The sequence below is a fragment of the Dendrobates tinctorius genome, unplaced genomic scaffold, assembly GCF_039654945.1.
Source record: "Dendrobates tinctorius isolate UK_male_01 unplaced genomic scaffold, ASM3965494v1 ptg000202l, whole genome shotgun sequence".
Taxonomy (NCBI): domain Eukaryota; kingdom Metazoa; phylum Chordata; class Amphibia; order Anura; family Dendrobatidae; genus Dendrobates; species Dendrobates tinctorius.
Genome location: NW_027361869.1, coordinates 1,271,592 through 1,283,483, shown reverse-complemented (window position 1 = coordinate 1,283,483; position 11,892 = coordinate 1,271,592). Strand labels below are relative to the sequence as shown.

Below are 11,892 nucleotides of genomic sequence, written 5' to 3'. Positions count from 1 at the left end.
TTAATTACATATTTATGTCACATTGTATCAAATCTCAAAATGAAACATTATTATGAAATTACCAAAAACTTTACTTGAAAAAAAAAATGTCCATCGAGGGGCTAAAGTTTCCATCCCACTCCCCCTGCAGAGGACAGGACACCTCAGGCTGCTCTCCTGCTCAGCCACAGAGGAGGGGCTTGTATACAATACCTTTAAACGGTTGAAAAATCTCCGCAATCTGATTGGACGCTGCGAGAACAGGGTACCTGGCAACCGACAACCAATCAGATGTCAGAGTTCTGTTTAAAGGGCTAAGCTCCCTAGGGAGGTAAGGTGGCAGAGGCTGCAGCTCAGTGTACAGTGGGATCACTTGTCAGAGAACATCGGCCCCAACCGGCTTAGTCTCTCCCTGAGGTAAGATCATCATATGCTCTACATGACTTTAATGCACTTTTAGCTTTTTATCACCTTTTTATACCTTGTGCAATGCCTCCTAGAGAAGTTAGCATGCTTCCATAACTGGGGAGGAACTACAAGTCTCAGCATGCTGGACTTACAGGACACTCTTATGGTGGTCACCCATTACCGAATGTTAACCTTGATTATGCAACCCCCCTAAAAAAAAAAAATAATAAACTAAAATGACAAATTCAGCTCTGCTACATCTTTATAGATAAAAGTGCATAGATGGTATAGGGGCGCTATAGGGTCGGGGGGCATCATGGGTTCGGAGGAGCATTGGACACCTGTTTGCTGATCAGATTTCCAGGTGACTTGATCCTGTCACACACATCCCAGGGGAGCGTCACCTACTGGGAAGTACGCCGGACACAGGCGGATACGCCTCTACTGTATCATCGCCACTGATCCTCACATCAAAGGACAAAATCCTCAACTCTCCCCACTTTTCACCAGCAAGGCACCTTGTTATAGAAAGTATTATATATCTGTAGTTTTCTGTACTGTCCTAGTGCACAGAGGTAGCAGAGCCGAGCTTGTCATCTGGCACACAGCGTTGTGACACTGAGACGTGGTGTCTGTGATAATGCACAGTAACGTCCTGTATCTGTATACTCATTTATCACAATACTCTGATGAGCAGCCAGGGAGACGTGCACGACACATTCAGCTCAGCTACATCTGAACATTACAAGTGTCATTCTCTTGTTACATTGATTGTAATACAGACCGCTACAATACTGTATCCTGTCATCAAATTATTATGTAACACTTTGTGCTGCTATCACATGGGGTATCACACATTACTACTGCTATATCACCCTGTAATACCACTACATCTTACTAGCATGCCACACCAAAAAATTGTGTTACTAGTGTATAAAATCGTAATACTACTACATCACACCATACTGCTATCATATGTTACTAGTGTATAAAACCCTACTACATCACACCATAATGCTATCATATGTTACTAGTGTATAAAACAGTAATACTACTACATCACATCATAATGCTATCATATGTTACTAGTGTATAAAACAGTAATACTACTACATCACATCATAATGCTATCATATGTTACTAGTGTATAAAACCGTAATACTACAGTATATCACACCATAATGCTATAATATGTTGCTAGTCTATAAAGCCGTAATACCACTCACTACATCACACCATAATGCTATGATATGTTACTAGTGTATAAAACTGTAATACCACTCACTACATCACACCATAATGCTATCATATGTTACTAGTGTATAAAACCGTAATACTACAGTATATCACACCATAATGCTATAATATGTTGCTAGTCTATAAAGCCGTAATACCACTCACTACATCACACCATAATGCTATGATATGTTACTAGTGTATAAAACTGTAATACCACTCACTACATCACACCATAATGCTATCATATGTTACTAGTGTATAAAACAGTAATACCACTCACTACATCACACCATAATGCTATCATATGTTACTAGTGTATAAAACTGTAATACTACTACATCACACCATAATGCTATCATATGTTACTATTGTATAAAACCGTAATACCACTACATCACACCATAATGCTATCATATGTTACTAGTGTATAAAACCGTAATACCACTCACTACATCACACCATAATGCTATAATATGTTGCTAGTCTATAAAGCTGTAATACTACTATATGACACTGTATGACTATCATATCACACTGTAATACTATCATGTCACCCATAATACTATCATATTAAACCATAATGCTACCATATCACACCTTAATACTAACATATTACTCTGTAATGCTACCAATCACACTGTAATACTATCAGCTAACACGATAATACTATCATATTACACCATAATGCTATCATATCAAACAGTAATGCTATCATATGGTGCATCACACTTTACGACAATTATGTCACCCTGTAATACCACTATATCGGTATATAATGCTATCATATGTTACTAGTGTATAAAACCGTAATACCACTATATCACACCGTAAAACTATCATATGTTACTAGTGTGTAAAGCCGGAATACCACTATATCACACCATAATACTATCATATGTTGCTAGAGTATAAAACCATAATACCACTGTATAACACCATAATGCTAAGATTTGTTGCTAGTCTATAAAGCCGTAATACTACTATATGACACTGTTTGACTATCATATCACCCATAATACTAACATATTAAACCGTAATGCTACCATATCACACCTTAATACTATTACTATGTAATGGTACCAATCACACTGTAACACCATCATATTACACCATAATGCTATCATATGGTGCATCACACTTTACTACAACTGTCACCCTGTAATACCATTGTATCTTATGAGCATGTCACACCGTAATACTATCATGTCTTAATAATTATTAAAACCGTAATACTAATACATCTTATTAGTGTATAAAACTGTAATACTATATCAAACCATAGTACTATTATATCACACCATAATGCTACCATATCACACTGTAGTACTGTCATATCACACCGTAACGCTATAATATGGTGCTCCACACTTTACTACAACTATGTCAACCTGTAATACCATTGTATCTTACTAGCAGGTCACACAGTAATACTGTCATATCTTACTAATGTATAAAACCGTAATACTAACATATCTTATTAGTGTATAAATCTGTAATACTATCATATCACTCCGTAATACGATCACATCTCAGTCGTGTATCACACCGTAATGCCATCATATATCATTATCCCTAGCGGGAGACGACCCCTGAGCAGGAGCGATATATGGGCCCTTTGCAGTCCAATAGCTCACCATATTGCACCAATAGTATGTTAACCCCTGCTTATTACCGTAATCATACCATATCCCACCATCATATCACATAATGCAACTATATCCAACCAGTGTCTGATCATGTAACGTTATTATCATCTTACTACTATATTGCACTATTATACCTGACTATCATATCATACCATATCCATGGCGGACAACGCTGAGAGAGCGGTACGTGGGTCTCTATATTTTCAATAGCTCTTCATCAATTGTCACCATTATATACCAACAATTATAAAATCCATCAGTAAATGTGAGCTGCAAAATCCATGACCTCTGCCCCTTATACAGTGTCCTCCCTTATTAACTTCTAGTGCGCTGTGTATATGTATGTTACAAGTACGTTATATCCCGATCAGATCTTATTATCCCACCTTCCTACTTTCATGTCTTACTGTTACCTCCACCTGATGGGACGCTATAATGGGATATGGGACCCTTATAATTCAGTTATTCCTGGTTACAAGCTAGAAAAGGGTTTGCGTTAGGGTGAATATGTAACGCCGCTCCCTGGGTGACCTGGGCACGCGCGCAGGCTGCAGGAACAAGCGCTATTTGTTCTAAGCACATTTGAACAAACAGTCCCTGGGGTGAAGTCTTGGGGGAGGTGGTGCCGCGGTGACTGGGCCCATTGCGGGATATTATCCGGCTATATTTACTGTCATTAGGGAAGAGGCAGCTAAATGGAAAGCAAACGGCAAACAAGTGGAGACAGAGGCTTGAACGAAAGGCAAGGCATGCAACCATCCTGTTATATATGATGACAACCTATAAGTTACTCCGGATCCCCTTCTCCCTCTTGTAAATTGACCTGAGCTGCAATACCACATACAACCTGCAGGCAGGAGGGTGCTGTTTTTTTTTTTTTTTTAAATGGCGGATAAATAATACAAGACTCTCCCTCCAGTCTCTGAGATACCGAGGCGCGGGTGCCGCTGTGGCCCTATGGCTATGCTCCTGTGGGTTCTTATGGCACATCAGCAAGTTGAGTTCATGATTACCGCATCTCTGATAGAAATAACTTAAATCATCATCATGATAAATAGATTAAGGAAATTATATTAATTCCTTAAAGGAATTGTCCATGTTAGGAAAACATTTTTTTGGTAAGAAGGATCACACAAAATAATAAACTGATCATAGAGTTTAACACTATTTGGATCCTCCCAACAAATAATTGTAATCTACATGGTGCATCTATTCATCAACCATTTTATATCATTTAGAATATTCCTTAAAGGGGCTGTCCATTACCTACAAGAAAAAAAAAAGTTAAAAATGGCAATGGAAAAACAAAAAAATAAAAATTGATACTCACCTAACAATCCGCCGCTGGTCCCATTCTGACAATTACTACCGATCATGCAAGTCTTTACTTCCTGTTCCCTCTGGACACACAGGAAATGACTGCTCAGCCAATCACAGGCCACAGCAGCTTTATGCCTCAGCTAGTGATTCGCTACCTCGGTCACATGTGCGTGTGTCAGGATGTACATGCTGCGGCAGGAATTTAAAGAAAACAGGGGGTCAGACAGAGCCTGAATGGGGCGGGGAGGGAAGTATATTTTTTTTGTAACCCATTATGAAACTTTTAAAAAAAAATGGTAAAAGTGGACAACCCCTTTAAAAGATATTAAAGGAGCATCATTCAAGCATATGGGCTGCAGTCCCATGGTTCCGTGACCTGGGCATGCATGCAAGGAATTTGGTTTTGTTATGGAGATAATGATGATGGGAGTTGCTGTATCACTTAAAGCGATATTCCAGAAAGATGATTTCACACATCCCTGGTTTTCCTATACTCCATGACTGAGAAGAGTCATATAGCACTGTTCATCCTAAGCCTCCTGGTTCACACAGACCTACTGAGATAGTTGCACAGGTGGAACAAAAAAATAAAAATAAGGACCATAGATGGACGTAGATGGTTACATGCCAACAGCTAGGTCTTACTAAATAATTGTGATGCCTTTATTACAGATCTGCCATTGGCCCTTTCCAGAGGACCATGCCTGTTCTTTCTTCTAACCATCAAACTTCTCACATGGAGAAGGACAATAATCGAGAAGATGACAGCTTAACCAATCTACAGTGGCTTCAAGACTTTTCCATTTGGAGCTCTGGCTTGACTTCATTTGCTATTTCTTGTCCTCCTGCAACGAACAAGACCCAAGGACCATGTAGCCCTCCAGCTGGAGATACGGCCTCCTTCCAGGCTCCTCGTACAGGGAAACAAAGGTCCAACATCGGATCCAATGCCTGGCCGTCTTTACCGTCTTCTGGACCAAATCCTATGCAGGAAGTGGATTACAGAACAAATCCTAATGTTAAACCGCCATATTCCTATGCCACCCTCATATGCATGGCTATGGAAGCCAGCCAGCAGAGAAAACTGACCCTGTCCGCCATATACAACTGGATCACCCAGAACTTCTGTTACTATAGGCATGCTGACCCCAGCTGGCAGGTAAGATCTGTTCACTATCTAGATGGAGGTCTTATCAAGAGGGATAGCTTGAGCTGTCACCTACCGTGTCCCTACCATATGTGGCCCCTGGAGTCACCACAGTCAGGTATGATGGCTATGTAAAGTTCTAGTAATCCACATTGTGGCCATCAAAAGTGAAGTAAGTCAAGGCCTACTTGGTTTTAGGACTGGTACCAGCTCAAGTTTTCCCAGTATCAAGGATGATTGAAGTGTATGTTGTAGATGTAGGCTTCGGGCAGAAGACCAAGGTGTGGTCCTGTAATCAGAAAAGTGTCCCATAAGAGTTTGTTCATACTATTTTTTTGCTTAGTTTTTGGAAAGGAAACTGAGCAGAAACTCCAATTTTTTGAGGAGTTTTGTGTTTTTAAGGAAAATTTGGAGAGTTACAACTCAGATTCTGCTCCAAAAACTTTTTAGAAAACCCAGTGAGAGCATCCCCTAACTGTTCCCTGACATAAGTCCCCAATCTGTCCCTGGTCGTCCACATATAACTAGTTTTCTCCCAGACCTCCCGGTTCAAAACTCTAGAAACTCAACATAGAGTCCCCTAACGGGTCTCTTGAGGACTTTTTATATCTGGTTCATCTGTAGCATTTAATAGTGCTACATGTATAGGATCAACGTAGGAACTCTTTTGAAAACTTGAGGATCAGAAAATCTTAACTATAAGTCTAAATGAGAAGACGGAGATTAAGATGGTGATGACTGACATCATCATTAATTTCTGTGTAGGAGACACAAGGTCTAGGATATTGATGACCTGAAGTATCTGTATACAGAAGGTAATAGCTACAGGACAAAGGTAACTGAGCTTCGTCAGTGACAAGAGATTAAGGGTCATATCATGAGGTAAAGACATATTTTTCAAGCCCCTTCAGATGTGGTTGCTAATGCTGCATCCCCTATAATTATGTCCTCGTCAGGCAGCAATGTGGACATAGACTATCTTGCATAGCCTGAATTTTTGGTTATAAATGCTTCTTCCTAGATACATATCCTGGGATATTCACCTGTCCTTTTATTTGGTTTTGGCCCAGTGAGCATCTGTGTTTCTACTCTTACTTCTTGATAGGACATGAAAGGACCTCAGTGTAAAGGGCATAAGAGGAGTTTTGTATGGAGAAGGAATCAATGACCTGCTCACGTTGAGATGGGAATCCTCCTGTGATTACGGCACATTGCATTATTCATGACCAGCCTCATCTTTTGGTGAGGTCCTTGCCAGGTGTCCTTCTATAGTCAACAGTAGGCTACCAGCCTGGCTGTCAGAGACAGCTGCATAATGGAGCACTTTGTCCTGCTGGTAAGGGACACCTGAGCAGGTATGGTGTGGGGGATGACAGAGATGATGGGATCATTCATCTACTTTTCAGCAGTCATACTCCATTAACCAGACCTGGATAGGCAACGTATTGCACAAATTGTGGTGGAACCACACATCTTACTATGGGAATATGCATAGATCTGTACATTAGAGCGTCTGTCTCATCATCCCTTCCATCTTCCATACATTAGTCTTTTTTTTTCCCATTTCAGAATTCCATCCGGCACAACCTCTCTTTGAATAAATGCTTTATGAAAGTACCCAGAGGAAAGGATGAACCTGGGAAAGGTGGATTTTGGCAGATGGATCCCCGTTATGCTGATATGTTCGTGAATGGAGTATTGCGGAGAAGAAGGATGCCAGCATCTCATCTTGACCCTCCAAGGTGCAGCAACGTACCAATCCATCATCCCTACCAATCATCTGTTCGACCAAATAATCGCCAAAACACAAATTCTTCTTGCAGTTACAAGCAGCTAAGGAGGCAAGAGAAGCCCAGTCCTGTTTTGCCAGCCCTAAGGTTACAGGAACGACATGGGGACAACTTCATGTCTTCTGAAAGTGATCATCTGCATGGAAGCAACTTTGATGACCTTGATCTGCAGACAGCCTTAATATCAATGTGGTGGGAAGAAGACATAGGACCTTCTGGGGTCAATGCCTCAGTTGTGAACACTTCCAATTTGGAAGTATCCAATCAGGAACCTGCCATAATGGATAGCCAATGGTTCCTGCCTGCTGACCACCATCCAACTTGGCAAGAGTTGAAAGAGGAACCTGTGGCGAATCAGTGGTTCATAGACAGTGGTTATGTCGAAGATGTTTTGTATGAGTGCCCACCATGGGAACGGGCTGAGACATTATGACCTGTCGACCGGAAACACAAACCTTAAAGCAGCTTATGGTTGAATTTCAGATTGTAAAGACTGTTAAGAACATAAACTGGAACTGAGGAACTTTTCAGACCTTTGGTCCCCTTGACCTTTCACGGTTGGAAACTTGCATTTGAGGTGGGTCTTAGGGTCTAATAAAGCTCACATTGTTAAGGATATGAGGCCATTTGGATCACCAAAAACTAAATGACCTTAGCCATATGACAACACATAGGTCTCTGCAGGTTGTTTTTTTATTCCAGGCCTGGACTTTAGGCTTTTTCTTCATCCTGCACTAATTCTATATCACCACTTCAGAGAACTTGAAGGTCACAGCCATTTTATTACATCAAGCAGAAATATATTTTTACAAATCCTTTAAAATAATTGGTTATAAATGAACAACGCGGAGATCTATATGGAGAGCAAATATCATAGACTTTATGTTGACAGTACATGGATTTTATATGTGACGTGAAGGATAGTCAGATCTAGATATGAGGCCTATCAATTGGGACCGTCTGACATATGCAAAATAAATGACGCATAATTAAACAGTGTCCTTTTGCTTTTCTTTCTGGAGGGTTTAATGTTTGTTTTTATTTGTTATAAATTGGTATTAGGATTTTTTTATATAAAAAAAAAATAGAAAAAAAAGGTCTGTTTAACTTTTATTTCCTTTCAGTAACAGCGCCGCTTTTGCCCACAGTCAGTATCTGGTACTGCAGCTCAGGCCTATTCAAGGGAATACTGCAATACCGCTCTCAACCCGCAGACAAGAGTGGCGCTGTTTCTTGAAAATATTTTTTTTGTTTTGTTTTGAATCGCATACAACTTTTTAAAGCTTTAGTGCATCTGACTAATAACTGATTATATCCTTGTGTTCCAACGGAGGGGGAATATGAAGGCGATTTATGATGGCTGAGGCTTATCTGTGAACACCAATGCATACTCTGTAATAGGACAACCCCGCACTTACCATCAACGCATAATGCAAGTGAATGGGGTCGCATAGCAACAAAGTCACAAAAAAAAGTTAGAAAAAGTTTGATTTTTCACAACGTATTTGTCGCTGTATTTTTTTTTTGTCGCTATACACTTGTACTATTCTGCATGGAGCATAGTTTGACAGCGTGGTTCGTATCGCAGCAAAAATCAACGTGGAAATACTGGTGTCTTTCTAGGTGGCAGAGGGGTCATTGGGACCCCTCCAGCACTAAGACCAGGGTACCGTTGCTACCTATGCCCCCCCATTACATACTTACGCCCCTAATTATGGTTGTTTCTTGGGGGGAATCAGGGCCGGCGTTGTCGTTAGTTTATGCCTGGTATTGCAGTATTCACTTCAATAGGGCTGAGCTGCATTACTTAACACAACCTATAAATAATGGTGGCGCTAACAAACAGGACGCTCAAGAAAAGGCAGCATACAAACTAAAAGTTTTGTGGGTTTTTTTTTTTTTACATTTTTTGTTTTCAGACTGCTCTTCGTTGTGGGTAACTAATAATCCCATATACTGAGGTCTGAGGACAGGTATGGGAACCTCCCCGGCGACCACAGTCCCTGCCATTTTATCAGTTTCCCAGTGTAATCCTAGATCTCTGGGTGATTAGCTCAGCAGATGACAGCTCATTATTTCCAGCAGGGGCTCAGTTTCCTGTGATATAATTACACAGGAGGGAGGGGAATGAGGTGTAGGAGTCGGAGCTGGATATAAGGCACCACCATGTCACCCCTGTGACCTCACATTTAATGAGACTATGTGGGAGTCAGATAAGGTTGGCAGACCCCAAGTATGCGAGTCTCTGAACCTATAGGTTATCGGTGGTCTTTATCTGCGTCTCAGTCCATGCACCTGACTATATTATTCATCAGTCTTAAAAAAACTCCCTTCATGGTCAACAGGTCATGTCAGATCAGGGAAGAAATATGGGAGTGCACACTTCACTTCCTCTATGTATAATTCTCTTTATTCACAGTTGAATTAATCGTCCTGTATAGTATATTCCATATGCCTTCACTATTAGGCCAATTTCACACCTCCGCGTTTCATGGCACGAGTGCGGAACGCGATGTACAGACCGGCCGTGGGTTTCCTGGCCTGAACACAACAGCCTCTTAGGCCCATACGTATTGGTTAGGGAATCAGCGGCCATTTAGTACATCATGGTCCGTAGTCAGACCATAATACACAGGGACATCTGAGGCTGCGAGAGATGGTCACGGCCATGTTGATTTCCAGGCCTAACTACATGGTTTCCTAGGTGACCCGCCGTAGAGTGTTTCCTCAGGCAACTCGTCACCCACTCCGGCCTCCACTCCACCAACTCTCCCACGATGGACCAGTCCGGGGCTAACAAATATATAGTCCAAAATATTCTCCTCACACACCGGTGCTGAAAAACACTCCCATATTTGCACTTTCTTTTGCCCCTCTCAGCCATGTTGTGGCCCCACGCTTCAGCACCACTACTCCCGAGAGGCGTCTTCTGGTCCCAGACAGACGTTTGGGTCAGGAGGTCAGCGCTATTATGACAGAGTATGGCTGCTCATCATCAGCCGCCAATCACTGAACCCTAGAAAAATGGCGGCAATACTGCAAAACAATTTTGCAATGTGAATGAATTGTGACTTTTTCCCTCAAAAATAGAACATTTAAGTTGCTTTTGAGTCAAACTAAGGTCGGTTTGCCATGAGAATGCCTATAGTGGAGTGAATTCCCTTAGCGCCGGCTTTAAAGAAGTGACATATACTGTTTTTTCCCCACCGGACGTTTTTCATAACCTTATGAGGAAAATAGTTGCCTGTAAAATCCTCCTTACATGAACAGCAAAATGGATTTCCCATAGAAATGAATAGGAAAAGGTATTCAAGTTTTTTTAAGCGGATTTTGGAAAGGATCTGTTCTAAAAACTCTTCAAAAAACGGATCAGCTCCAAAATCTTCTTCAAATACTTTAAAAAAAAAAAAATCCTATTTATTTGTACAGGAAATTCACTTTTTTTGCTTATTGCATTTTTTGATTGAGTTTTTTTGCATGAATTTTTATTGCATATTTTTCAGCTGCGGTTTTTGCTTCTTTTTGGTTTGTCTTGTTTAAAGTAAAACTACTTTGTACCAGGGCTGTGGAGTCGGTAAGCCACAGTTGCGACTCCGACTCCTGGATTTTATCAGGCTCCGACTCCGGCTCCGGCTCCTTCATAAATGGCCAATTCATAACAACAAATTTACTGTTGTAAAATATTAAACATCGTGCTTATTCAGTTTCTCACCATCATATACCGTATTTTCCGCTTTGTAAGACGCACTTTTTTCCCCCCAAAATTGAGGGGAAAAAGGGGGTGCGTCTTACAAAGAGGATATACATTTGCGCTGCCACTGAGGGTACTTGCCGCGGCACTCTGTGCCCTGATGCTGCCGCTGCGCTGTCCACCACCGCCGCGCTCCTGTCCCCCGGTGGTTTCTTCCGCCCCACCGCCGCCGCCGCGCTCTGTCCCGTTCAGCGTGGGGGGGTCTCTGTCGCTCCATGCCTGCTTTCTTCCTGGAAAATGGCCGCCGCGCATGCGCAGACGGACATCTCGGCACTGAAATCTCGGGAGATGAGATTTCAGCGCTGAAAAAAATCATTTTCCAGGAAGAAAGCAGGCATGGAGCGACAGAGACCCCCCCACGCTGAACGGGACAGAGCGCGGCGGCGGCGGTGGGGCGGAAGAAACCACCGGGGGACAGGAGCGCGGCGGTGGCGGACAGCGCAGCGGCAGCATCAGGGCACAGAGTGCCGCGGCAAGTACCCTCAGAACGGGACAGAGCGCGGCGATGGCGGCAAACACCGGGGGGACAGAGCGCGGTGGTGGCGGTAAGAACCGGGGGAGAGCGCGGCGGTGGTGGCAAGCAGGCACCGGGGGACAGAGTGGCGGTGGTGG

At 42.1% G+C, this 11,892-nt stretch overlaps 1 protein-coding gene across 1 annotated transcript; it reads left to right on the top strand.

Annotated features, from left to right (window-relative positions):
• The first annotated feature begins 301 nt into the window (after positions 1–301).
• LOC141056977 (forkhead box protein J1.2-like) lies at positions 302–8,523 on the top strand. The gene is made up of 3 exons (XM_073553456.1): positions 302–396; positions 5,265–5,751; positions 7,309–8,523. Exons 2-3 carry the CDS (start codon positions 5,293–5,295, stop codon positions 7,960–7,962), a joined length of 1,113 nt encoding a protein of 370 aa, XP_073409557.1. The 5' UTR covers positions 302–396; positions 5,265–5,292; the 3' UTR covers positions 7,963–8,523.
• Positions 8,524–11,892: the final 3,369 nt, after the last annotated feature.

Coding starts and splice junctions, on each gene's coding strand:
- LOC141056977 (XM_073553456.1), top strand. CDS start 5,293: ATGCCTGTTCTTTCTTCTAACCATCAAACTTCTCACATGGAGAAGGAC. Junction 5,752..7,308: donor ATGCTGACCCCAGCTGGCAG/GTAAGATCTGTT, acceptor TTCCCATTTCAG/AATTCCATCCGGCACAACCT.